This window comes from Lontra canadensis, unplaced genomic scaffold (genome assembly GCF_010015895.1).
Source record: "Lontra canadensis isolate GAN:19392208 unplaced genomic scaffold, GSC_riverotter_1.0 scaffold58, whole genome shotgun sequence".
Taxonomy (NCBI): Eukaryota; Metazoa; Chordata; class Mammalia; order Carnivora; family Mustelidae; genus Lontra; species Lontra canadensis.
This window is the reverse complement of record NW_022631052.1, coordinates 8,466,896-8,494,094: the sequence shown is the minus strand read 5'-3', so window position 1 is coordinate 8,494,094 and position 27,199 is coordinate 8,466,896. Positions and strand designations below refer to the sequence as shown.

Genomic DNA, 27,199 nt, shown 5'->3' with positions numbered 1-27,199 from the left:
CAATTATATTAACAGGTTTTGGTGTCTTCCAAACAAATCAAATTTTCTGTATATTTCTAGGTGTTTGGCACCTCCCCTTGTGTTGATAAAATTTGTTTGTTTAAAACAAAAGTGTTTTGAACTATTGTACCTACTACTTTTGGTCCATGGTAGTATACTAGCACTAGTGAAATAATGAACTCAATCTCTATTTGACAATTAGTTGTAGTGAGCAATTTAGAATACTAGTTAAGGGGCACCTGTGTGGCTCAGTCGTTAAGTGTCTGCCTCCGTTTCCGGTCATAATCCCAAAGTCCTGGAATAGAGTCCTGCATCGAGTACCATGCTCAGTGGGAAGCCTACTTCTCTCACTCCCCCTGCTTGTGTTCCCTCTCTCGCTGTCTCCCTCTCTGTCAAATAAATAAAAATCTTAAAAAAAAAAAAAAAAAAAGGAACACTAGTTAAAGGATACATAGTTTTTTGGGTTTTTTTTTTTCCCCCGTTTTGATTCTTGACACAAATGTTTAGTCATACTTGTAACTATCAAATTAAGTGGATGGTCAAGGGTAATTTCCTGGCTCTAAAAAGCTCTGCTTTAAAATACTTCTACATTGGGGGCGCCTGGGTGGCTCAGTGGGTTAAAGCCTCTGCCTTCCGCTCAGGTCGTGATCCCAGGATCCTGGGATCGAGCCCTGCATCAGGCTCTCTGTTCAGCAGGGAGCCTGTTTCCCTTCCTCTCTCTCTGCCTGCCTCTCTGCCTACCTGTGATCTCTGTCTGTCAAATAAATAAATAAAATCTTTTTAAAAATAAATAAATAAATAAAATACTTCTACATAACACAGAGCCAGGGGTCTCCGCTTCAAAGACCTTCAAAGAGTTTGTGAATCAAATGCAGGGCCAGAGCTCTCCACAGATCTTAAAGGAGTTTTGTATCTTCATTGCTCAAGATCAGTGCCATCTTTTTAGGTAGGCCTGAATGCTCAGAAACAGAACAGTCTAGTCTTTTTGCTGAAGAATTATCAGATCATTCACATTGTCATGGATTTTCACAGCTCGCCGAGCTCCGAATACTTACCAGTTGACCCTTGAACAGTGCAGGAGTTGGGGCATGTGTAACTTATGACTTCCCAAAAACTTAACTACTAGTAGACTACTGTTGACCTTTTTTTTTTTTTTAAAGGATTTCATTTATTTATTTATTTGACAGAGAGATCACAAGTAGGCAGAGAGGCAGGCAGAGAAGGGGGATGGGGAAGCAGGCCCCCTGCTGAGCAGAGCCTGATGTGGGGCTTGATCTCAGAATCATGAGATCCTGACCTGAGCCAAAGGCAGAGTATAACCCACTGAGCCATCCAGGCGCCCCTACTGTTGACCTTTTACAGAACATAGTTAAGACATGTTCTGTATGTTTATGTTTTATATACTGTAAGTAAGCTAGAGAAAAGAAAATGTTATTAAAATCATAAGGATGAGAAAATACAGGGGCGCCTGCGTGGCTCAGTTAAGTGTCTGCCTTTGGCTCAGGTCATGATCCTAGGGTCATAAGATCGAACCCCGGGGTAGGCTCTCTGCTCAGTGGGGAGCCTGTTTCTCCCTCTCCCACTCCCCATGCTTGTGCTCACTCTGGTTTTTTTTTTTCTGTCAAATAATAAAATCTTAAAAAATATCTATATTTACAGGATTGTATTTTTTTAAAAAATCCATTTTTTAAACTAACTTTGACATAAGAATATTATAAGAATAGTAACAGTTCCCACGTACCCTTTATCCAGATTCTCAAAGTGTTAACGTTTTATCATGTGTGTTACCCTCTTGCAGTCGATATCTATACATTCATATATTTTTGTCTGAACTATTTGAGAGTATATCACAGCCATGATGCCTCTTTAATCCTAAATACTTGAGTATTTATAAAATGAAGGGCATTCTCTTAGTACAAGTTCAATACAATGATCAGAATCAGGAAATAGATACAAAACTTGTCTAATCTCATTCAGAGGCAAACCTCATTCAGTTTTTACCATTTGTCACAATGGATTTTATAGCAAAAATAAGAATTAGGGAATTCTGACTGTGAAAATAGGTCAGAAAGGGAAAGGCTAGAGCTAGGTCATTTGATAGTCTAGGCCAGAGGTGATGAAACAAGAGATAATGAGAGCAGTAGCATTAAGAATGATGATGGAAGGATTTTGAGTGTATGAATAGTGGTTCTTAAGCAGAGGTGCACATCAGAATCATCTGGGGGTGCCCTTTAAAGTTTTTACCATGTCCCATCCCAAAATAATTGAATCTCCCTTGGGCATGAAATTATGGCCTTTGTAGTTTGACAGGTGAGTCTCAAATTTCAATGCAGAGCGCCAGGTTTTAATAACAGATGGTTGTATGGAGCAGACGGGGCTTGGGATGTAGAATCGAAGCCACTGGCAGGTTTTCTGGTTTAGGTGACTGGATGGTGAAGGTGCTGGTAATTGAGGAAGAAACCTCAGATGAAGGTGGTTTGTCTTCCCAGAAGTATGTATGTGAGAGTTGCAGAGGCTGATAATGTCACCTGAATTTGTGTATGAGATTCCATTTGACTTCTTATGTTTTCCATTTCTCCAGCTTAATCTGGTAATATATACTCTTTAGCCTCACACATAAGAAATATTTTAAGAATTTTTATGCTAGTTAGGCTACTTCAGTATATTGAGTCTGCATGAAAAGTTAGAGAAGGGGCACCTGGGTGGCTCAGTGGGTTAAGGCCTCTGCCTTTGGCTCAGGTCATGATCCCAGCGTCCTGGGATCGAGCTCTGCGTCTGTCAGGCTCTCTGCTCAGCAGGGAGCCTGCTTCCCCCTCTCTCTCTCTGCCTGCCTCTCTGCCTACTTGTGATCTCTGTCAAATAAATAAATAAAATCTTTAAAAAAATTTTTTTAGAGAAATTACCATCTAAGCGTTTGTCCTGAGTTTGCATCAGTAGATGGCAGTGGTAAACAGCGTCTGAGGGAGCTGCAACCTTGACCCTGGAGGCGTCTTCCCTTTTGAAGAGCTAAAGGCCAGCTACTCTTTTGATCTGTCTTTTCTTCTCAATCTGGTTGCTCTCCAGGCTTTCCTGTGTCAGTAGGTCATTCTGACCACCTAATTAGCTGAGAGAAGCTTGGAGTCATCTTGGTCCTTCCTTCTCATTATCTGTTTCTAAGACCATTTGTCTTGAAAACAAACCCCAAACCCAAATTTGTGAATTTCTGTTTTCTCAGTCACCAGCTCACACTGGGACTGTCCTTGGACGTGTCCTTACTGTGCTCTGGATTCCTTTGTCTCTTTCAGTCTTTTCTCCACGTAGCAGCCAGAGCAGTTTCCTAAAGGTCCTGTTGTTTACTTATCTGCCAAAATTCTTCAGTGGCTTCCTGATTACACCTGAAATATAAAATGCTTTTCACCTAAAAGACCTTGCTTCATATGGCTCCTCCTTGCTTCTGTGATTTCATCTCATGCCTTTCTCTATGGTCCAGCCATGCAGGCCTCTGTTTTCAGTTTTCAGTACCACCGAACTTTCCTGACCTTTTTTGGGAAGTTAAACTTTATGTAATTTATTAACTTGCCCAGTGCACAGATCTCACAGTGGCAAGGCTTTGTTTATAGTCCTAATCTACCTGACTTTTCTTGCCCATTGTGAAATTCTGTTTCCTATAATCTAATGTTTTGTATGTTTGTATATGTTTGGTGGCTTAGGAAGGACAAATTTAATGATTGGTTCAGTGTGTGTGACCTAAGATTTCCAGTTTCCTGGAGTACCCTTATTTGCATATGTTGTGGTAGAATACACAGAGTATAAAGTTTATCATTTTGACTGTTTTTAAGTGTACAGTCCCGTGGCATTAAGCACATTCACATTGTTGTGTGATCATCTCCAGACCATCCATCCATCTCCAGAACTCTTTTTTGTTTTCTTCAACTGATCACCTCTTCCCATTTTCCCTTTTCCCCCTTCTCCAGCTTCTGGCAACTACTCCCTTTCTTTTACTGTTCAAAAAACAATCATTTTAATATTGAAAGATGAGTCTAAATCCCTCCTCTTGCGTGAATAGACTTACTAGTAACTATTTTAAGCAATAAACACATTTAGACCCATTCGGCTTTCACCTCTTTCGGAAACCTTTGTGGGGAGTGCAAGCAGTTCTAATAGTTTAACACTTTTTCCTTCCTAGTCTCCCCACTGTACACGAATTGTTAAAGCATGTGCAGTGCTTGCACATTGGACTCTTGTATACTACTCTTCTTGAATTTTGGCCATTCTGAGGGATGCAGAACAGAGGTGGTATCTAGTTTTAGATAAATGCAAACATGTTGTTAAATACTGTTGTCCTACCAGTAGGCAGTGAGCTCCTTAAGGGCAGAACTGTCACACTGACCATCGTAATCTTCTTGGGGGGATGTGACAGTCTTATTGAATAATAAAGAAGTATGTGGTAGGTTCAGCTAATAGAAACATGGGTATTGTGCAGCTTCTGTGCAGAGCAGATAAGTGGAAGTCTATATGCACACATACAATAATAGCTAAACTTGGAGTGTGCGGCAGATACTGTGACTGGTTACAAATGTTTGGTTCTTCACCGGGGGAGCACACTCTGTGTATGTGTGCTGTCATTCACACTTGACAGTTGAGGAGGCGGAGTCTTTGTGACTTATTGCTTCTGTCTTCAACTGTAGCTCATTTGCTAGAGAATGTACTGTGTACTTAGTGTACACACAGCAGGTCTTATCAGTTATATTTTGATTTGTTAGACACACAGGTCACAATTTTTTTTAAGCAACTTATTGAGATATAATTCACATGTCTTAACATTTACTCTTTTAAAGTGTACAATTGAGTGGTTTTTAGTATATTCAGAGTTAGGTAATTATGATCACTGTCTAATTTCAGAACATTTCTATCCCCTAAAAAAGAAACCCTCTACCTATTAGCAATCATTCCCCCTGCCTCTTGCCCCTAGGCCCCAGCAGCCACAATTTTTCTGAATATTGCCTATAAATGGGACCATACAGTATATGACCTTTTGAGACTGCCTTTTTCACCTGGCATACTATTTTTCAGAATTCATCAATGTAGCATCGGTCCCATATTTCATTCGTGTGTATAATGTATCTCATTGCTTTTTTGGCTGAATATCCCATTATTTGGGTGTACCACATTATATTTATCTACTCATCAGTTTACCAATATTTGGGTTGTTTTCCCCTTTTGGCCATGATGAATAATGCTACTGTGAGTATTCGTGTACAAGTTTATGTGTAAACATACGCTTTTACTCTCTTAGGTACACCCTTAGCCATGGAATTGCTGGGGCATAGGACTACTCTGTTTAACATTTTGAGTGACTTATGTGAAGTAGTTGCATTATTTTCCATTTCCAACAGCAGCATTCAAGTTCCAGTTTCTCCACATTCTCACCAACACTTGTTATTATCTTTCTTTTCTTTTCCTTTTTTTTTTTTTTTTTTAAGATTTTATTTATTTATTTGACAGACAGAGACACAAGTAGGCAGAGAAGCAGGCAGAGAGAGGAAGGGAAGCAGGCTCTCCGCTGAGCAAAGAGCCCGATGCGGGGCTCGATCCCAGGAATCTGGGATCGTGACCAGAGCCGAAGGCAGAGGCCTTAACCCACTGAGCCACCCAGGCGCCCCTTATCTTTATTTTCTAATTTTAGCCATTAAGTGTTATTTTCCCTAATTTCCTAATGAGCATCTTGTACTGTTTTCTGTTAGTGTGTTGTCTTTGGAGAAATGTCTTTTCAAATCCTTATCCATTTAAATTGGGTTATTTGTCTTCTTAGTGATATGTAAGGGGTTTTTGTTGTTGTTGTTGTTATTTGTTTTTTTTTACATATCCTATATCAGATATGGTTTCCAAGAATGTTTCCCATTCTGTAGGTTTTCTTTTTTACTTTCTTGGTGTCCTTTGTAGCATAAACATTTTTGATTTTGATCAAGTCCCATTTGTCAGTTTTTTTCTTTTGTTGCTTGTGCTTTTGATATCCTAAGGTACTGTTGCCTTATCTAAGGTCACGAAGGTTTGTTTTTTTTTTTAAAGATTTTATTTATTTATTTGAGAGAGAATGAGTGAGAGAGAGCATGAGAAAGGAGAAGGTCACAGGGAGAAGTGGACTCCCCAAGGAGCTGGGAGCCCAATGCGGGACGAGATCCTGGAAGTCCGGGATCATGACCTGAGCCGAAGGCAGTCACTCAACCAACTGAGCCACGCAGGCGCCCAGTCACGAAGGTTTTTATATGTGGTGTGAGGTGTGTAGGGGTTGGGCTTCCTTCTTTTGCATTGGGATATCCAGTTGTCTGAGCACCATTTGTTGAAAAGACTTATTCATTGAATTGTCCTGGCTCCCTTGTCAAAAATCAATTGACCACATTTTCCACTACAAATGGACTATTATTCCATTGATCTGTGTGTCTATCCTTGGGCCAACACCACACGGTCTTGGTTACTGAAGCTTTGTGTAGTAAGTGTTGACGTCATTGTGTTTGTGTCCTCTCTACTTTGTTGTTTTTCTTCATGCTTTAGAGTATACTGGGTCCTTTGCATTCCCATATAAATTTTAAGATTAGCTTGCTAATTTCTCCAAAACAAAACAAAAATGTGGGATCTTGATAAAGAGTAATGTTGATTGTATAGATCATTTGGGGGAATATGGCCATTAACAACATTAAATCTTCAGTGCAAGAAAATGCCACTTGGGTGATAATGTAGGGTATCTTTCCACTTAAGTCTTTTATTTTATTTTTTCAGTGTAGGTCTTTTATTTTAGCCTTCTGTTGTTTACAGTGTATAAGTCTTGTATTTCTCTTGTTCATAAGTACTTTATGTTTTTGTTTGGGAGCTATGTGTAATTGGGTTTGTTTTCTCTATTTCATTTTTAGATTATTCTTTGCTAGTGTATAGAAATGCAATTGATTTTTGTCTGTTGATTTTTAAACCTTGCAATCTTGCTGGAATCTTACTAGTTCTTCAAGAGTCCTTCTTCAGATTTTTTATAAATAAGATCATGTTAATTGCCCTTGATAGAATTTCCAGTAGACTATTGAATAGAAGTGGCAAGAGCAGACATCCTTGTCTTGTTTCTGATCATAGGGGGTAAGCATAGTCTTTTTTATCATGAAGTCTGATGTTAGCTGTGGCTTTTGTAGATGGCTCTTATCATGTTGAAGCCAGATTGACAATTTAATTTTTAGGTTGTCAATATATTGTTGTTTGGTCTATTTGGTGACTTTTCATGGTGGTTGTATATTTATATCCAAATTAGAAATGATAATTTTGCTGAATTACTAGAACTATTGGGTCACTGAATTGGGTAACACGTAATCCTAAAACATGTGCAAGGATATATGGAACCTTTTTGGAAAAACATACTGTGACTGCTTAACCTGAGCCAGATAAATAAGCATTTATTTAATAAAACATTAAAATTGTACATGTCGAGGCTTTTTATCATCTATTTTTATCAGGATTAGTAATCTGATGGACTCTGCCATTTGGCATTTAGCCCAATAATTCAGTTCTGTGAACCGTAGAAACAAACTTGAATTTTAAGTGTAGGTCTAAATTATTTCTTGTCAGTCTTACTCTCTACATAGCCTGGAGGAATAAATAGCACAATCTATGCTTTTATTTATTTTATTTTTTTTAAGATTTTGTTTGTTTATTTGACAGACAGAGATCACAAGTAGGCAGAGAGGCAGGCAGAGAGGGGAGGAAGCAGGCTCCCCACTGAGCAGAGAGCCCGATTTGGGGCTCGATTCTACTACCCTGGGATCATGACCTGAGCTGAAGGCAGAGGCTTTAACCCACTGAGCCACCCAGGCGTCCCCAATCTGTGTTTTTAGATGTGGTGACTTTTATATTTTCACTTAAATTATGAAATTAAGCTTAAGGGAGTTCTTTGACGAATTGAAAAACTGGAGAATATTGTGAACTGTTTGGGAGGTGATAGCGAGTGTGGAGTTACTATTTGGATACTTGCAGAAAGACCTTTTTGTAGCCATATTTTTGGATATAGGGTTTATCTCTTAAATTCAGGTGATAAAGTCCTTTTTGTTAGCTTTTGGATAGCTGTAGAGTAGTTTTGCTGAATTTTCTGAAGGCTAGGCTGAACCAAGAGGTTTTTTGAGGGGGAGATGTAGGGATTGAGGAAGTTAAATTTCAGGTGCTGCTATACCAGCTAATAACCTTTCCAAGGAGACATTGTGTAAGCATGCATAGCAAATGCTGTGTAAACCTAGAATATAGGAGCCAAATAAAACTGCCTTGGCAAGTAAAAATACAAAAATAGTTACCTATGTTTTTGTCTGAAGCCACAGTACTTTTGTATTAATGCCAGGAAAATATTTGGATGGATAGAAACCAAAATTAGTAAAATCAAGTATAATTTTATGAGAAATGAACATCCATATTTTAAGTTTTCTGGATTATCTTCTAATCTTATCAAAGTCAGTCAAGTGTGGTAGTCCTTAAAGTCATCACTTCAGAAATTTGGGGGTTCCAGTGTATGCCTAGGGTTCCAGTGTATGCCTAGATAAATAAATAAAATCTTTTAAAATAAAAAAAAAGATTACGTAAGTGATAGAAACGACAGTCTTAACATAAAATTGCATTTGCTTTAGCTTCTAAAGAGATTTTTTTTTTTTTTTTTTCTAAAATGAAAAGTAAATGTGCAGTAAGTAGAGCCAGCAGTTTTGGGATTTAGTTAATAAAAAGACTAATTCTTAAACTTGGCAACTATTAAAGGAATAAAAGTTTCACTTTTTTTTTTTTTTTTTTTTTTTTTTAAGATTTTATTTGTTTATTTGATGGAGAGATCACAAGTAGAGAGGCAGGCAGAGAGAGGATGGGAGAAGCAGGCTCTCTGCCGATCAGAGAGCCCGATGCTGGGCTCGATCCCAAGACCCTGAGATCATGACCTGGGCTGAAGGCAGAGGCTTAAGCCACTGAGCCACTCATGCGCCCGAAAAGTTTCACTTTTTTTTTTTTTTTTTTTTTTAAGATTTTGTTTATTTATTTGACAGACAGAGATCACAAGTAGGCAAAGAGGCAGGCAGAGGGGAGGGGGGAGGGAAGCAGGCTCCCTGCAGATGTGATGGAGGGCTCCATCCTAGGACCCTATGATCATGACCTGAGGCGAAGGCAGAGGTTCAACCCACTGAGCCACCCAGGTGCCCCAAAGTTTCACTTTTGATAGTCATCTTGCAATAATGGAAATTAGTAACCTGTGGAGCGGTGTTTCCAAGCAGTTGAGAGAAAGGAAAGACAAAGTTGTAAAATACAAAGGTGACTGTTTGACTGAAGAACCCGGATTATTATTCCAATTCTGTATGATACTGGACAGCTTAACCTCTGCAGAATTGAGTAATTAGAGTAGACTTTTTTTAAGGAGCTTTCTGACTCTAAAAGATGTCTGATTCTGATAATATGGCCTTATCATTTGTTAACTGGGGCCATGAGTCCAGGTGTACTTTTGCTTTTAGGAAGAAAAGGATTGGAGCAGTCTGAACAGTCAGCAGACACTTTAATCCGTAACTGTCAAGCTCCCTAAACCCTAAAACAAATACCGAAGATATCAGTTCTGTGCTATAGAGCAGAGAGGTTTGCAAACTGTGTGTGTGCGTGTGTGTGTGTGTGTGTGTGTGTGTGTACGTACACAGAGCCTTTTAGTAAATATTTGAGGCTCTGTGGGCCCCAGTATCTGTAGAAAAATATGTATGTGTACCTATATATTTATTAAGCCTTTAAAAATGTAAAGATTATTCTTATCTTGCGGGCTCTTTTAAAGTTTTTATTTTTATTTATTTGAGAGAGAGAGAGAGCATGGGTGTGCACTACTTGAGCAGGGGGCATTGGGAGAGGGAGAAAATCTCAAGCAGACTTCATGCCAAGCGCAGAGCCTGACTTGGGGCTCCATCTGACGACTCTGGGATCATGACCAAGCTGAAATCAAGAGTCAGACCATTAATTTGCTGAGCCATCCAGGGGCCCCCTTGAATGCTCTTTTAAAAACAGATAAAATAGGACTTCAAATCTGGCCAGCTGCTTAGAGCAGTGTTTCTCTGACATCATGGGCATGGGGGTTTTGTTACTGTCCAGATTTTGCTTCTATAGGTCTGGAATAGGATCTGATTGGCACTTTGTCAGGCTCCCAGATGGACCACACTTTGGGAAACGGAGCTCTAGTGCAGTAGTTCTTTTTTTTTTTTTTTTTTTTTTTTTAAGATTTTATTTATTTATTTGACAGATCATAAGCAGGTGGTAGGGTGGGGAAGCAGGCTCCCTGCTGAGCAGGGAGTCTGACACGGGGCTCAATCCCAGGACCCTGAGATCATGACCTGAGCCAAAGGCAGAGGCTTAACCTTCTGAGCCAACCAGGCGCCCTTCTAGTGCAGTAGTTCTTAATCATTTCTAGATCACAGTCCCTTTGAGAATTGATGAATTCTCTCCCCCAAAGACACGTTAAAATCTTGCATGCAATTTCAGGGTGGTTTCATTTGTCCTTCTTCCCAGAAATTCATGTCAGGATCTAGCTATTTGGTTTTTAAGGAGTACATACTCCGTATGATCCAGCAATTCCATTTCTGGGTATATATCTGAAGGAAAGGAAATCACTACCCCAAAGAAATATCTGTATCCCCATGTTACTTGTAGTGCTATTTACAATAGGCAAGACATGGAAACAACCTAAATGTCTGTTGATGGATGAATGGGTGAAGAAATGTGTTATATATGTGCAGTGGAATATTACTCAGCCATAAAAAAGGATATCATGTCATTTGCAACATGGATGGACCTTGAAGATGTTATGTTAAGTGAAATAAGTCAAAGAAAAGCACATATTGTGTGATCCCACTTACATGTAGAATCTAAAAAAAAAACAAAAGCTCTTAGAGATCAGATTGGTGTTTGCCAGGGACATCGAGGAGAGGGAATTGGGTGGAGGTGGTCAGAAGGTACAGAATTCCAGTTATAAGACAGATATCCAGGAGATGTAATGTCAAGCATGATGGACTTTGGTTAACAATACTATGTGGTATATTTGAAAGTTGCTAAAAGCTCATATCACAAGGAAAAAAATTATAACTATGAGCTGATGGATATTAACTAATTGTAGTAATCATTTTGCAGTTTATACATATATCAGATCATTGTTACACACCTTAAGCTTATACTGTGTTATATGTTGCTCTCAATAAAACTGGGGAGAGGGAGAAAGACGTACAATTAAGTGGTGTAATTAAGTTAAATATTGTTAAGCAATTTACATAGTATTGCTGGAACATTGTTAAATAGGTTTTTCTTGTTTCTAAAATGATAAACATGGGGTGCCTGACTGGTTCAGCTCAGTTGATAGAGACTCTTGACCTTGAGATCATGAGTTTAAACCCCCACGTTGGGGCTTACTTACCACCCCCCCAAAAAAAAGAAAAAAAAAAAAACCCAAATGCTCCAAAATGATAAACATGGATCAGAGAAGTAGAAGCAAAAATGTATGACCAAATAAGGTGGGGAGCAGGTTTGCTGTCTTGACTTTTCCCCCATATGGAGTTGTTTTGCAGTGAGAAGAAGAATGGAGCTAGCTGGAGGTGTAGGTCTGAGCCTCTGCGTCCAGATAGTGTAGAAATCATTATCCCAAGTGTTCCTGTAAGTCATAGGTCTGTTTCAGAATCACAGATGTTAAGTTCTTAATCTTAAGAACTTGTACATAAGCAGAAGAGCAAATAGTCTTACAGAAATCAGTCCAGATGTATTAGAAGCAGAGAGTTTTGAGACCTAGGTCCCTTCATTCATCAGTTAATGTAGTTAAAACTTTAAGAACCTGGGAAACAAGGAACTCAGGCAGGTCTCCCCTGACCATCAGATCACGATGGACTAGTTGATCTTGAAGCCTCACCTAAATCTCCTGGGGCTGGCATTTCCTGATTTCCTGTAATTACCTCCTCCCTATGCCCCATGACTCAGAGGTAGTCACAGTACCAGTAAGTACCATCTCTATCCATGTCACTCTGATTAAGATTTTGGAAATTGGAAGAAACCGTGTTGTATCGGGAAGCCGTTTCCTAAGTGTGATACAGAACTTCCAAGAGCACCAAATTTGACTATGTAAAAATGTAAAATAACTTTGATCTTGAAGATAAAAGAATTTTGAAAAATAAAGTATTCCAGTGCTCAAAAAAATACAAGATTGAGAATGAAGAAATGGCAGGAAATAAATTTGGTGGGAGTATGTTTTGGGGAAAATTTTGCTTCTATGAATCTGTCTTCCGGAAGTAATCTCAGTATGCAAAGATGTTAGCATGTAACAGTGTAATAGGAAAAATAAATGCCTAGATGGCCATGAAAATGGTGACTGATTTAGTATGTAGTATAGCTATAAGTGCTGTGACCTGGAGCAAGTTTGCTCTGTGTGCCTCACTTCACATCTGTAAACTGGGAATGAAGATAATCACACCTTTCTTAGAATTGTGAAGGTTGTTAATAACCCATAAAGCCCTTATGGAAGTGCTTGGTATGGAATAAGCAAGCATTCCCCAAATTTTAGAGGGTGTTAGCACTATGTAGCCATTAAAAAAGCATGAGTATATATTAATGTTAAAGGTTTGTGATTTCTATTTCAGTGAAGTTTTAATACGTGTTATCCATAGAGAAATGCCTAGGAGAGAAGATGTTAACAGCTGGTATCTATTTGGATAAGGGGACTGAGGAACAGGTTTCACCTTTTTAAAAGCAGGCTTTGCTTTTGTAGTACTGAGAAAAGTGCTGGTGGGTATGGTGGGTACTGTGCGCTGTAAGCCTACTTAGTGATGGGCTCCTTCTGCAGCATCTCATGAGCGGTTACCTTACACCTCCAGCCACTGGAAACTTGGCTCTTCGGGACAAGCTGTGCCATTTTTAGTTCATTTTGTTATAAAATATTCCTCATTAAGAGCTAAAATATAGTCATCTGTTGTGTATGTTAGTGTTTCACTTTTTTAGTCACACAGAAGTTTGAGTCTTCCTGCCATGATAGCCTGTGAGGTACGTGAAGGAAGGTAAACTCAAGGCCCTTAGAATCAGAGGGGAGCTTAAACGACTAGCAGCTGGAGCAGCAGCAGCTTGTCTGGGCGAATGAGGCAGTTGTGATTCGAGTGCTAACAGTGTAGTGTATGCTAAAATTTTATTATTTTTTTAAAAAGATTGTATTTGTTCATTTGAGAGAGAGAGAGGCAGAAGGAGAGGGAGAAGCAGATTCCCTGCTGGGCTGGGAGCCCGACTTGGGCTCTCCCAGGACCTGGAGATCATAACCCGAGCTGAAGGCAGACTCTCAACCATCTGAGCCACCCAGGCGCCCCATGCTAAAATTTTAATTTCCAAGTTAGTTTTAGCTCTTTCAGCTGTTCATGTAATTCTTTTCTTTCTTTCTTTCTTTTTTTTTTTTTTTTTAAGATTTTATTTATTTGACAGATGGAGATCACAAGCAGGCAGAGAGGCAGGCAGAGGGAGGGAGGGGGAAGGGAAGCAGGCTCCCTGCTGAGCAGAGAGCCCGCCATGGGGCTCGATCCCAGGACCCTGGGATCATGACCTGAGCTGAAGGCAGAGGCTTTAACCCATGGAGCCACCCAGGCGCCCCATGTAATTATTTTCAAACCCTTTACTATCTTGATGGTTTTCTTTGGTGCCCAGCCTTAAATGCTGTTATGTCAGTGGAGTCTGGTTGATATTCTAGATGCTTTTCTGCTCTAATAGTCTAAGGACACTTCTTTGGCAATCTTCATTGCCTTACCAGCTAAAGCCCTGCTCTTGGATGTGCTCTTTCCCCTATATCTCCAATCTCTGCTAGCGTACGTGGGGTTTTTTTTGGTGATAGTCTAAATGTAGAATTTCAGTAACAGCCACTGTTGCCTCATTCAGCTCAACCAAGTCTGAGATCTCTTTGGTCCTCTTTTCATTGTTCTTCTCTTTGTGAAGTTCTTCAACTTGAGAATCATAAGTCTGTGATGCTTGTTTATTAAAAGGAGATAATGTATGCAGGTACTTCATTTGTTGACAGATATTTTATCTGGTGCCCACTGTGCACTATCACAGTGCTCGGGGCTAGGAAATGAGCAGCCACTGAGTAGGAGACTTACTGAGCACGTGATGTGAGAGCTTTGGGAAAGGAAAGGACAGCTCTCTGTGGGTACATCAAAAGGAATAGCAGCTTCAAGTGGGAGTCCAGGGAAAGCCTTGCTGTGGTGTGGTTGGGGTGAAGGAGAAGAGGGTGTGTGAAGACTCAGAGCTTTGAGGAACTGGAAACCATTGTGTTGTGTTAGAGGATGGGGATTGTGGTAAGAAGCAAGCAGGAGCCGGGTCCTAGGAGGTCCTGTAAACCACGGTGAAGATCCTAACTTGATCTCAGTTTTGGGAGGAAGAAGCTATTGAAACATTTTATTTTATCTTATTTTTAAAATTTTATTTATTTATTTGACAGAGAGAGATAAATCATAAGCAGGCAGAAAAGCAGGCAGAGAGAGAGAGGGGGGAAGCAGGCTCCCCGCTGAGCAGAGAGCCCGATGCAGAACTCGATCCCAGGACCCTGAGATCATGACCTGAGCCGAAGGCAGAGGCTTAACCCACTGAGCCACCCAGGTGCCCATATTGAAACATTTTAAATAAGAGTATTACATTTGCTCTTTGGGGCGCCTGGGTGGCTCAGTGAGTTAAGCCTCTGCCTTGGCTCAGGTCATGATCTCAGGGTCCTGGGATTGAGCCCCATGTAGGATTCCTCTCATCAGGGAGCCTGCTTCCCCCTCTCTCTGCCTGCCTCTCTGCCTGCTTGTGATTTATCTCTCTCTGTCAAATAAAATCTTAAAAAAAAAAAAAGTATTACATTTGATCTTTTTTTTTTTTTTTTAATATTTGCATTTTTGAAAGAGGAGTCTTCTCATGGGTAATACTCCTAAAAAATGGACTGGGAGCAAACTTTGGTGTGTTATAGCAGTTTGTGATATTCGTTCCCAGCTCACTCTGAGGCCTGGAGAAAAGTAGGCAAGTGGGCTTCTCAAGTAAGGAATTTCATTCACTCTGCCTGACTATAAAAATCTGTGACTCAAATCGGAAACATAATGAAAATGTTTGAGTCATAGTTAAATGTTTCAGTAATTTAGGTTAATTCTATTACAGCTTACTTTTCCTAGGAGCCATTTAAAATAAAAAACAATAGTGGTATTTAGGAGGTAATTTCTGTCTTATATATAGTTATTCCTTAGAAAAGACTTGAATAGCTGGTAGAATTTGTCACAGTGGATATTTTTTCCCCTACATATTACCAGTTCATAAAAAGGCCTTGTCTTTGGGGCACCTGGGTCACACAGTAGATTAAGCATCCAACTCTTAGTTTCAGCTCAGGTCTTAATCTCAGGGTCGTGAGATCGAGTCCTGGGTCAGGCTCTGTGCTTGTGTGAAATCTGTTTAAGATTCTCTATTCCTCTGCCCCTACATCCCTCCCCTACCCCCAACATGCATGTGCTCTCTCTATATAAAATTATTTTTTAAGGCCTTTTCTAAGTAATGCTGATTTTAACCATCAGTATTCATTCATTTATTCATTTTTAAGTTTATTTAGTTTTTTTTGAGTAATCTCTACATCCAGCAGGGGCTTGAACTCATGACCCGATGATCAAGAAGACATGCTCTACCAACTGAGCCAGCCAGGCGCCCCCATTAGTATTTATTTTTGACATAATGATGTAACATAGTTTAAGTACCATGGCTTACAAACATTCTTTCCCAGGTTTTAAGATAATGCTTGTGTGGGGGCGCCTGGGTGGCTCAGTGGGTTAAGCCTGTGCCTTCGGCTCGGGTCATGATCTCAGGGTCCTGGGATCGAGCCCCACATTGGGCTCTGCTCAGCAGGGAGCCTGCTTTCCCCCACCCCTCTCTGCTTGCCTCTCTGCCTGCTTGTGATCTCTGTCTGTCAAATAAATAAATAAAATCTTTAAAAAAAAAAAAAGATAATGCTTGTGTTCGGGGCACCTGGGTGGCTCAGTGGGTTAAAGCCTCTGCCTTCGGCTCAGGTCATGATCCCAGGTCATGGGATCGAGCCCTGCGTCGGGCTCTCTGCTCAGCGGGGAGCCTGCTTCCTATTCTCTCTCTCTCTGCCTGCCTCTCTGCCTACTTGTGATCTCTGTCAAATAAATAAATAAAATCTTTAAAAAAAAAGAAAGAAAGATAATGCTTGTGTTCATTTCTAAAATGTGGCAGAGTAATTTCCTTTGACTTTTACTTCCATTCTTGGTGACCTAGCATATTTTGTTCAGAGTGGGAATCCCTATTGTGGTAGCAGGTTAGAATTTATGGACTTAGGAGGTCAAGAGCTGAATTTGGAAAGTGTCAGATGTTAAACAAATGGAAGGTATTTATAATAGAGTTTATTCTTTTATTACGCCACCAGAACCCAAGAGATAGGGGAAAAAATTTCAGAGGAAAAAATTGCAGAGCATCCCCTTGGCAAGAGTAAGAATTTTCCACTACCACTTGCCCTAAGGGCATTGACATGCCCCATCAGGGAAATATTACTGGGTGCAGTCATCAGGAACAGCACTGCCTGCTCCTCACTCACAAAGCCCTCTGTCTGAAATTCATAGAAGCCTGCAGACAAAAGAAAATTATGCCTTAGTTTGAAAAGTATCCATTGAATCTGATGAATCTTTTCCTTCCTTAGAGTGTGCTTCCTAATAGATTCATTCCTAAATTGACTTACAAAAAACACAAAGCAGAGTCACACTGTAGGTTAAAAGAAGTCTTTCCTTCTTTGAAGTTCCTTAGGTAAGACCATTTTTACTTCGAGCTTTAGTTACCTAACTAAAATGAGGACATAGGTTGATCAAGATGATGTGAGGGTGTTTCTAGCTAAGAGAATACTAGAACATAGCAATTTTTAAGACCAGTTTGGATTGATGATTCTTTATGGATTTATGCTGCTTTCTCACAGAGATCAGTTACAAATGGAAACATACATAAAACTTTGAGAGAGAGCAGGCACCTTTGCAAGTGAGCAGTGGGAGGGACAGAGGGAGGGGGAGAGAATCTCAGGCTAACTCCTTGCTGATCACAGAGCCCGAGATGGGGCTCAGTCCGACAACTCTGAGGTCATGACCTGTGCTAAAATGAAGAGCCAGGATACTTAATCAAATGAGCCACCCAGGTACCCCCTAAGACTTAAAGGTAATAAATTTCTCAAGGTGTTCTTGGCGTGGAGCTGGCATACTTGGCACTTGAAAAACAGCACAAAGTAAACAGGCTGTTCTAAACAAGCCCTTCATGGGATCTATAATCCATTATTAGACTTGGTGGTTGTTGTTTCTTGTATTATTTGTGTTTGGAGAACTTTTCAAAAGGTGGATTTCTAGACCCAACCCCAAATGCATTGAACCAGATTCTTGAAGAGCAGGCCCTGAGATTGTATGGTTTCTAAACAGCTCCCAGATGATTTTTTTTTTTAACTCTCAAATATTTAATTGCCTCCCAGTTAAGTTGACAAAATTGCTGTTTGTCAGATGGAAGAAAAGTTGAGAAAATCTTTGAGGTCAATTTTTTTTAAGGGCTTCCCAGGTCATTTGTTCTGCTAGCATTTCACATCTAAGTCATTCCTAAATATTTGGCCAACAGTTAAATGTGTATCCATATAATTTCTGTACAGCAAAGAAATTATTTAATATATTTCATATATTTAAAATAAAATAGACCTTTGGGGTAGGGGCTCCTGGCTGGCTCAATCAGTAGAGTGTACAACTCTTGTCAGAGTTGTGAGTTCGATTCCCATATTGGGCATAGACATTGCTTAAAAATAAAATCTTAAAAAACCTTTTAGGGACACCTGGGCGGCTCAGTTGGTTGAGCAACTGCCTTTAGCCCAGGTCATGATCCTGGAGTCCCGGGATTGAGTCCTGCATCAGGCTCCCTGCTCTGCATGGGGTCTGCTTCTTCCTCTGACCCCTCTCCCCTCTCATGCTCTCTCTCTCACTCTCTCTCTCTCAAGTAAGTAAATAAAATCTTTAAAAACAAAAAAAACGTTAGGGGGAAACGTTAGGGGGAAAGTAGCTGTTTTTTTCATAATGCCAGTGGAAATACAATTTTTAATGCATATACGTAGTAAATTGGTACTACCTTAAACTAATAGCTAATATGTTGTCTGTGTTACCCAGGAAAGAAATTTAACCTTGGTATTTATTGCCTCAAAGATACATTCTACCTATTTTAAATCATTTGAGCTTCCAGTGAAACACAGCAAAATAAATGCCAAGATACTTCTTTTAAGTCTACTTGTAGTTTATCCTCAGTTTGAATATTAGATTGGCTTTAAATGTAGGTATATGAGAGTACATGCTAGGGCTTACATAACAGGATTCAACTTTCAATATAAAATGAAATGTTCTGGGCACCTGGGTGGATCAGTCATTTAAGCATCTACCTTCAGCTCAGGTCATGATCCCAGGGTCCTGGGATTGAGCCCCATGTCGGGCTTCCTGCTCAGCGGGGAGTCTGCTTCTTCCTCTACCTCTGCCGCTTCCCCCCTCCAAGTGCACTCTCTCTTTCTCAAAAATTTTTTTAAATGAAATGGTTTGTTGTTGTTGTTGTTTTAATTTGTCAGAGAGAGATCACACACAAGCAGGGGGAGATGGAGGGAGAGGGAGAAGAAGGCTCCCACTGAGCAGAGAGCTTGACAGGGTTTGATCCCAGGACCCTTGGGATCATGACCTAAGCTGAAGGCAGACACTTAACCGACCGAGCCACCCAGGCACCCCACATGTTCTGCTTTTAAAATGCTGGTATGTGATCAGTTGTTGGAGTGCGAAAGTGTCTTAGTACTTAAAGATCATTGGGACCTCTGTGCCATATTAGCAATTTTTGGCACCTGTGACAATAAGAAACATTTTCAAGTAAATTTTCCATTTGAGGTCATAGGTTCATCGTTGAATCTTGTATTCTTTTCATGTTCAAGATCATGCGTGATCAAGTTAATTATGACATCCAGAAATAATACAGTAAAAATTTTTAAATTGTTTCAAATTTTCATCTTGATGGGGCATTTTAGCTGTTGTAGGTCTCTGAAGTTTCATACAGGTTGATTGTAGTAGGAGCAGAATTAAAGTGGAAGGTTCTCGTTTATTCAGTTGGGGAGTATTGCTGTTCATTGCATAAGCATTTCCAGCAGGAATTTCACCTTAACCTAATGTGTCCCTGCAGTGAAATGCAAGGATGAATTTTGCCTCTTGAGATTATACACTCACAGTCTGTTTCTGGGCTGTTTTGTGACCACACTTCCTAGTTAGATTACAGGGCTATTTAATGAACTGGAGCTCAAAAAGCAAATCCTACTCTTCCTACACTCCAAAGCTCTGAATTGCACAAAAATCAGAGCTAAATAGAGGGCTTACCAAAGGAATCTACTTGGACAGTATGGCTATTTTGCCAGTTTATATATAACCAGTGACCGTTAAAATTCAGTGTGTAATCATGGAAAATGAACATTTGACTTAAAAATACTATATGTAGCGGTGCATGGGTGGCTCAGTCATTTAAGCATCTGACTCTTGATTTTGGCTGAGGTCGTAATCTCAGGGCTCCATGCTGGGCACGGAGCCTGCTTAAGATTCTCCCTCTGCCTCTCCCACCACCCCCCAACTCCCTCTTTAAAAAGAAAAACTATATGCAGTTCGAGGAGAGAATGTACCTGTTCTAATTTTTAGCTCTCCCTAGTATCAAACTTGGAAAACTACCATACCTTTCAGAAAGTCAGGGAAAGTTGTTGTACACTTACTTTAATGTCCAGTTGCTTTGGTACTGATATGTATGTGTTCAGTATTATTTGGATGTCTACAGTGTGCTAGACACTGTTCTCAAGACCATGTAATATTGGCTTTATCTGTCCCTGCGTCTGCACTGTGGCATTTACTGTCTGAACTAGAGATGTGGACCCTTTAAGAGCTGTTAAAGGACCACTTTGGCCCAGGGAAGAACTTATTTGACTTAAAGATCCTCTTGAGGTGATGCAGGAGGTTTATTCATTTATTTGATAAATCAGATTTCAAAAGGTACAAAGTGAGAAGTCTTCCTCTACTCTATACCCAGTTATAGCATTAAGATTTTGTAATACCTTCCCAAAGGTATTTCCTTATATGAATGATAGTCTGTATAAGTGATGCTTCACACTTGTGTTTTTCCCCTTAGTATACAGTGTATCTTAGAGGAAATTTTCACTTTGGTATGAATGGAGTTGTTTTATCTTTCTATAGTTAATAAAAAAAAATTTGCTGTGACTGAACTATTCTGCTGAGCCTATCTGAAGAACAAATTCCTTGTAGTGGATTATATGGGGTAAAAAGATTGTGCTTGTAGTTTTTGATATATCTTATCAAACTCTCTCCAGAGATTTTGTAACATTTTTTTCTTAGTGCTCAGCAGCCGCATATACGGGTGGTCACAAAGTCTGGAAGCTGAGTTGAATTATAAACACTGAATGAACTGTTACTTTTACATAGAACATGTAATATATTACATGCAGTTGATTTGTCCTTACTAACTGTGCACTAGCACAGAATTTCATTGATCTCTGCTCAGGCACTTGCGTCTAAGTGATTTAGAACTCTGAATTTTTTTTTCTCCTATTTACACCAAAATTTACAGATTTAGTAGCCCCCCCTATAATAAGAATCCCTATTTCTTCTTTTCTTCTTCTTCTTTTTAAGATTTTATTTGTCTATTTGACAGAGCGAGAGAGGGAACATAAGCAGGGGGAGAGGGAGAAGCAGGCATCCTGCTGAGCAGGGAACCTGATGAGGGCTTGATCCCAGGACCCTGGGATCATAACCCGAGCCAAAGGCAGACAGATACTTAACAACTGAGCTACCAGGCACCCCAAGAATCCCCCATTTCTTTTTTTCTTTCTTTCTTTCTTTTTTTTTTTTTAAGATTTTTAAAATTTATTTATTTGACAGAGATAGCGAGAGAGGGAACACAAGCATGGGGAGTGGGAGAGGGAGAACCAGGCTTCCCACTGAGCAGGGAACCCGATAAAGAGCTCAATCCCAGGACGCTGGAACCATGACCTGAGCTAAAGGCAGACACCTAACAACTGAGCCACTCAGGCACTCTAAGAATCCCTATTTCTATACATCTTTGTAAACTTGGCACATTTTCTCAACTCATTTGTCAGTTTGTTTTAAATTGATGTCTTTGTAATTTTATTTCTCATTCCTGTTATGAGTGAGATTTATTGAGCATCTTCTAGCCGTTTGTTACCTACTCAGGATATTTCATCTCTTTGATGGGATATACCATGGCATATACAACTTGATCCCCCTCATCATGCCATGTGTGTGTGTGAGTGTGTAAATAATGTGTCGTTAGAGGTTTCCCCAAACATTCTCTTCCTTCCTGTGTAATTCAAATTCAGTATTTATCTGCCAAGGGTTTTTATAACCCTAAGAAGCAGTTGATTATCTTGCTTAATTTAACAGATTTTAATGTATTTGTGCTATGTACAGACTATGTATTTTCTTTAAGATGTGTTTTATTTGGAAACAGATTGATCTCTATGAAAGATGAAATGCAAAATTGCTTATTTTAGCTTTTTTCTCCCCAATTAGTTGGTGACAAAGTTCCTGCTGATATAAGATTAACTTCCATCAAATCTACTACTCTAAGAGTTGACCAGTCTATTCTCACAGGTAAGCATTATACATTGGAAGGTTGCTGAATGTTAGAGTCCGGCTCAGACCCTAGGCTGAGTGAGCTGGCTCCTGCCCCTCCTGTTCCTTTTTAGGGTTTCACCTTAATTCTCTCCAAGATACTTATTTCTTTTTTTTTTTTTTTTTTCTTTTTTTTTTTTTTAAATTTTATTTATTTATGAGAGAGAGCGAGCACAGGCAGACAGAATGGCAGGCAGAGGCAGAGGGAGAAGCAGGCTCCCTGCAGAGCAAGGAGCCCGATGTGGGACTCGATCCCAGGACGCTGGGATCATGACCTGAGCCAAAGGCAGCTGCTTAACCAACTGAGCCACCCAGGCGTCCCTAAGATACTTATTTCTTAATGCTTTAGAAATCAGGCTTGTTTGCCATTGTATCGGGTTTAAAGGTATTTAAAAAGAAACTTGGCTTTCATCTCATAAGACCTTTAATTTGTCTTTAATTTGATCAAAAATTAGCTTTCACCAGAAATCTTTTGTTTTTACTTCCTAAAAAAAAGAAGTTACAAATTCCTACATTAGCAGAGGTAATAATCTTAAGGTTGAAGTGTTGTCTGTCTGTTTTATGGAAAATGAATTAATTACTTATTGTCCTTTTCCCAGGCAGGAGAGAAAGTTTCTGGAGCTTTAATTTTTTTCATTGCAGGAATACTAATCTTACATCTAACCTATTTGCAATGATCAAATGTACAATTAACAGAAATTAGCAATCCCCCCCAACCCCAGTGGTGAATGTTTTACTGCCTAAAGTTTGCATGCTTAGATTTGAGATTGTTTGGAACATTTTTCCATTTTTTGTTTGATAAAGGCACAGTGTAGGGTGGAGGGTTCTAATTAGCTGGAAGTAAGATGGTCAGAAGATTAACTTAAACACAATGCTAACCTGAACTAAATAGAGTAATTAGAAAATCCAAAGGTAATCAAGATTTATCTGATTATCAGTTTTGAAAAGCAGCTGAGGTCCTAAGAGGTAGTACTGTGAGTAATGTGGGCTCTTTTATTGTTTCTCTATGAATAGCTTAGTTACTAAACCTCCTGTTAGCAGCAACAAGCTGAAAGCTGATTTGAGCCATAAAATGTTGGGAAACTGATTAGGTGGTGCCTAATTTTCATTGTATGCCTACAGAAATAATTACATTTTAAAACCTCTCATAAAATCTCTTCAGTGTTTTTTGTTTTGTTTTTGCTAAATAATCATACTATAGTTTCAGGCTAGATTGAAGAAGCAGGTTTGTTGGGATATCAAGAGTTGAGGTTGGCTAGCTGAAATTTAAATGAACAACTGGAGCCCTATTTCTCGTTACTCACACCTGTCCCAGTTACACATTCCATAAATGATGTTAAGTAAGGTTGAAACGAAATTCAACAAGACATTGTAAAAGTTCTCAGTAGCAGCCCTTTATATACTGTGTGATGTTTTTGTGCTGATTGTTTTTCAGTTTTGTTTTATTGAAAGAATGGTCTGATCACTCATGCTAGTGCCAGTATTTCTGAAACCGTGTTTTCATTTCTCATGTCTGGCATTGATGAACAAAAATGGGCTTCCCAGTAGATGCTCCTCATTCTACATGTAATGTATCTAGTGTATTCACAAGATCATTGTGTTAAGAATATTTTGACCTTTTTATGAAGTATTAGTGTGTATATGTAAGTTTATAACAAGTATAAATATATGTTCACAATATTAGAGTATGAAGTTGATTCCTGAAAATAAACTCGATTTGAGTAGTTACTTCAGGAAATACAGGCAGTTGACTGGGATTCTGTTTCTAAATATTACTAGTCTTCCTCTTTTGAGTGAATTGGGTCTCTCACCTCCTTTCCTGAGTGTGGGGTAGAGTGAGTGGGGCACTCAGGGTCTGGGTGTGCGTCACACGGACCTGACCATGCTTCTGCACGCCCCCGCAGGCGAGTCTGTGTCCGTCATCAAGCACACGGACCCCGTCCCGGACCCGCGGGCTGTCAACCAAGATAAGAAGAACATGCTCTTTTCTGTGAGTAATTCGTCACACGCTGTCACTTGGGGACATTCCAGAATGTAAGATCTGCAAGGTTTTAAGTTGGTTTATTCTTAAGTAAACTCTCCACCCAGCGTGGGGCTGAACGCAGGACCCCAGGATCGAGAGTCACATGCTCCCCTGACTGGGCCCGCCAGGCTCCCCGGGGGCCGGCTGTTCTAATTGGCAAGTTTTCGAGGGTCCGTCGAGAGATCAGTCACACATCTTTAGATTCTTATCTATAACCCAGAAAAGTAGGTGTTCATGGGCAAGGCTTATCAGCCTATGAAAGATATTTTTTTAATGATGTGGGTGATAGCTGTATGTCGTTTGCAATGAAAAGGTGTGAGTTTAGAGAGAGCAAATGTGACAAACCATTTAATGATTGGGGAGTATGGATGAAAATTAACAGGGATATTTATTGTACGAATTCAGGTTTTCTGTTAAATTTTTTTGAAATAAAAGGTTGAGAAATTTGTTATATTTTGCTTGTTTGGTTTTTTAAATGCTGTTTCAAGTGGTAGGTTTTTGTGGGTGAGCATGGGAACCTAATCACTCATAGTAAGGAAAGTGCTATAGAATTACAGTGGAAACAATGAAGTTGTATCATGCCAGCACTGGGGGTTAAAATAGGCGGGGTGGGGGGAGTGCTGTACTTGATTTCATTGATTTTTTTTTTTTAATGCCAGTGCTTGAGTGGAGATCCTCAAGGTAACTTATGGGGCTGGGTGCCCTACTTATTGTAGGTAATAAAAGTAGGGGAGGTTGGGCTTTTGGAGCCAGCAGTGAAGAGTGCTTAGGGTTGAGGGCTGTATGGAGTTCAAAAAATGAGGAACGCAGAGGGGTTAGAGCCCGAGCTGGTCTGCAAGCTGGTTCAGTATGGTGAATAGAGATTCTGGGGGGGTTCGGGTTGGAGCTGCTCCGGGCGAGTGGGGAGCCACATGAAATGAGAATAAAGGAGAGCTGTACCGTGCTGCCTGGATTGTCAAGGTTGAATGGCTGGTTCTCTGAAGAGCAGCCTCTAGAAGGCCCAGTAGAATATGAGAGTCTGTGTGCTCTAATCAAAACCCACATGAGTCTGAGTTTGCTAGTCAGTGTTTAAATTGGGTGCGGTGTTAATCTTATAACTCGTTTCCTCTACTTCTGACGTAGGGTACAAACATTGCTGCTGGCAAAGCCATGGGAGTGGTGGTGGCAACTGGAGTGAACACAGAAATTGGCAAGATCCGGGATGAAATGGTGGCAACAGAGCAGGAGAGAACCCCGCTCCAGCAGAAACTAGATGAGTTTGGGGAACAGCTTTCCAAAGTCATCTCCCTGATTTGCATTGCGGTCTGGATCATAAACATTGGGCACTTCAACGACCCAGTTCATGGAGGCTCCTGGATCAGGGGTGCTATTTACTACTTCAAAATTGCGGTGGCTCTGGCTGTGGCAGCCATTCCTGAAGGTCTGCCCGCTGTCATCACCACCTGCCTGGCTCTTGGAACTCGCAGAATGGCAAAGAAAAATGCCATTGTTCGAAGCCTCCCTTCTGTAGAAACCCTTGGTTGTACTTCCGTTATCTGCTCCGACAAGACTGGTACGCTGACAACGAACCAGATGTCTGTGTGCAGGGTAAGTGGGAGTGATTTAAGACTCTTTGCTGGTGGTGAGTTTTGGTACATCCTAGGAATATGCCCTCATGCCATCAAAACCTTGAACGTGTAATATACTTTTTTTTTTTTTTAAGATTTTGTTAATTAATTTGACAGAGAAAGAGATCACAAGGAGGCAGAGAGGCAGGCAGAGGGGGAGGGGGAAGCAGGCTCCCCACTGAGCAGAGAGCCTGATGCGGGGCTCCATCCCAGGACCCTGACACCATGACCGGAGCCGAAGGCAGAGGCTTAACCCACTGAGCCACTCAGGCGCCCCAATATGATACCTTTTTAAGTGCTTTAAACAAACAGGTTGTGTGTATAGCCAGAGCCCAAGGTAATCTGATGCCCCGGAGGAATTAGTCCTCTAATTCCTAAAATTGATTCATGAAATAAAGGGTATCTGCATGGTTGATGTGCTTATATTGGGGAAGGTGACCATAGACAGTCTGTAAATGTGTTAGGTGTCTATGTTCCTTTTGTATTCCTGCTCCTCTGTCTCTGAGGGCATGTATGTTACTGGACCAACCTTAAAGGAAGAGAATTTTATAAAGCAGCCAGTTCCCTCCATACCTGCCTAGCTAAACTTCTGACTGGTATTTCCATAAAACATTGAATGAGACATGCTTTCTTGAAAGGTGAATAATGGCCTTTAACTTACTTTGTTATATGTGTTCATCCTTCCCTTCTTAGGTTATTTTGACCATCACTAGGGGGATAAAATAAGAAACTATTTAAAACTGCCCTTAGAAAAGTAGTAACTTCAGAAACACTGATACCCCTGAATTACGTTCTTTACCTAGGTTTTATTTAAACAATTTTGTACAAGTCTTTTTTCAAAGTATAATTTTCCAGAAGGTACACTACTCATAAAAACACTGAGTGGAAAAAATATATATACTGATTGGATACCAAAGATTATCTTAAATAATGAGGGAATCAGCAAAACTGGTTACAAGAGCATTTGAGGAAGTACTCAATAACAGCATAGAATTGCTATGAGTTAGGTTGCAAAGCCTGGTTAATATCCAATAGGGCAGTAAAACTATAGCTTATCTTTCCTACAGGCCACACAAATCCACAACTTCATGTAACATGAGCTCTTAATAATAAATAGCACAGTGGAACAATGTTAATATTTTTCTAGAATACTACATCTTTGAGCCTGTTAAAGGAATGCTTCTGAATGACATCGTAGGGACATGTGGACATCCTCTTGGCCTTAATAACTCCAGGTTTTGGATAATACATTTTCCCATTAGAAATTGTTTATTTATTTATTTATTTATTTATTTAGACCTCAGAATTGCAGACTTCTTAAAAATTCTTTTAAAGACATTTCTTTATTTGACAGATCGCAAGTAGGCAGAGAGGCGGGGTGGGGGGAGTAGGCTCCCTGCTGAGCAGAGAGCCTGATGCGGGGCTTGATCCCAGGACCTTGAGATTATGATCTGAGCCGAAGGCAGAGGCTTAACCCACTGAGCCACCCAGGTGCCCCAGAAATTGTTTTTAATACAGTTAAACCCTCTGAATCTTTATCTTGCCCAATTTAAACTCGTGATGATTTTTAGATATACAGTCATCATTGGTGTTTTGTTCCATCTCTGCCTCCCTCTGGCCATTCTTTGTAGTCTACATCCCAACTTAGAATGAACAGATAGGTGTTTTGTCTCTTAAGTGGTAAGCTGCTAGTCTGTCCTGGGTTTCACCAGAAGTGCAGGGTTTGACTCAGCTGCCTAAATTTTCATTCCTTGGAAATAGAAAAGGTTGCATAAATTAGCTAATAACTAGTTGGCAACTAATTTCAAACTGTGGCAGCAAATGAGATTTCATACTAAGAATAAAAGAGA

General features: G+C 40.0%; 1 protein-coding gene across 3 annotated transcripts in view; it reads left to right on the top strand.

Moving 5' to 3' along the window:
* The window catches only part of ATP2A2 (ATPase sarcoplasmic/endoplasmic reticulum Ca2+ transporting 2), a 59,160-nt gene that overhangs the window by 13,116 nt on the left and 18,845 nt on the right, over positions 1-27,199 (top strand). For all 3 annotated transcript variants that reach the window (XR_004384860.1, XM_032876319.1, XM_032876320.1), the window contains 3 exons: positions 21,618-21,698; positions 23,624-23,709; positions 24,865-25,329. Coding sequence is in view for 2 of the 3 variants with exons in the window: in XM_032876319.1 (XP_032732210.1) it covers positions 21,618-21,698; positions 23,624-23,709; positions 24,865-25,329 (632 nt within the window). In the remaining variant the exon portion in view is untranslated. The remainder of the gene's footprint in view (positions 1-21,617; positions 21,699-23,623; positions 23,710-24,864; positions 25,330-27,199) is intronic.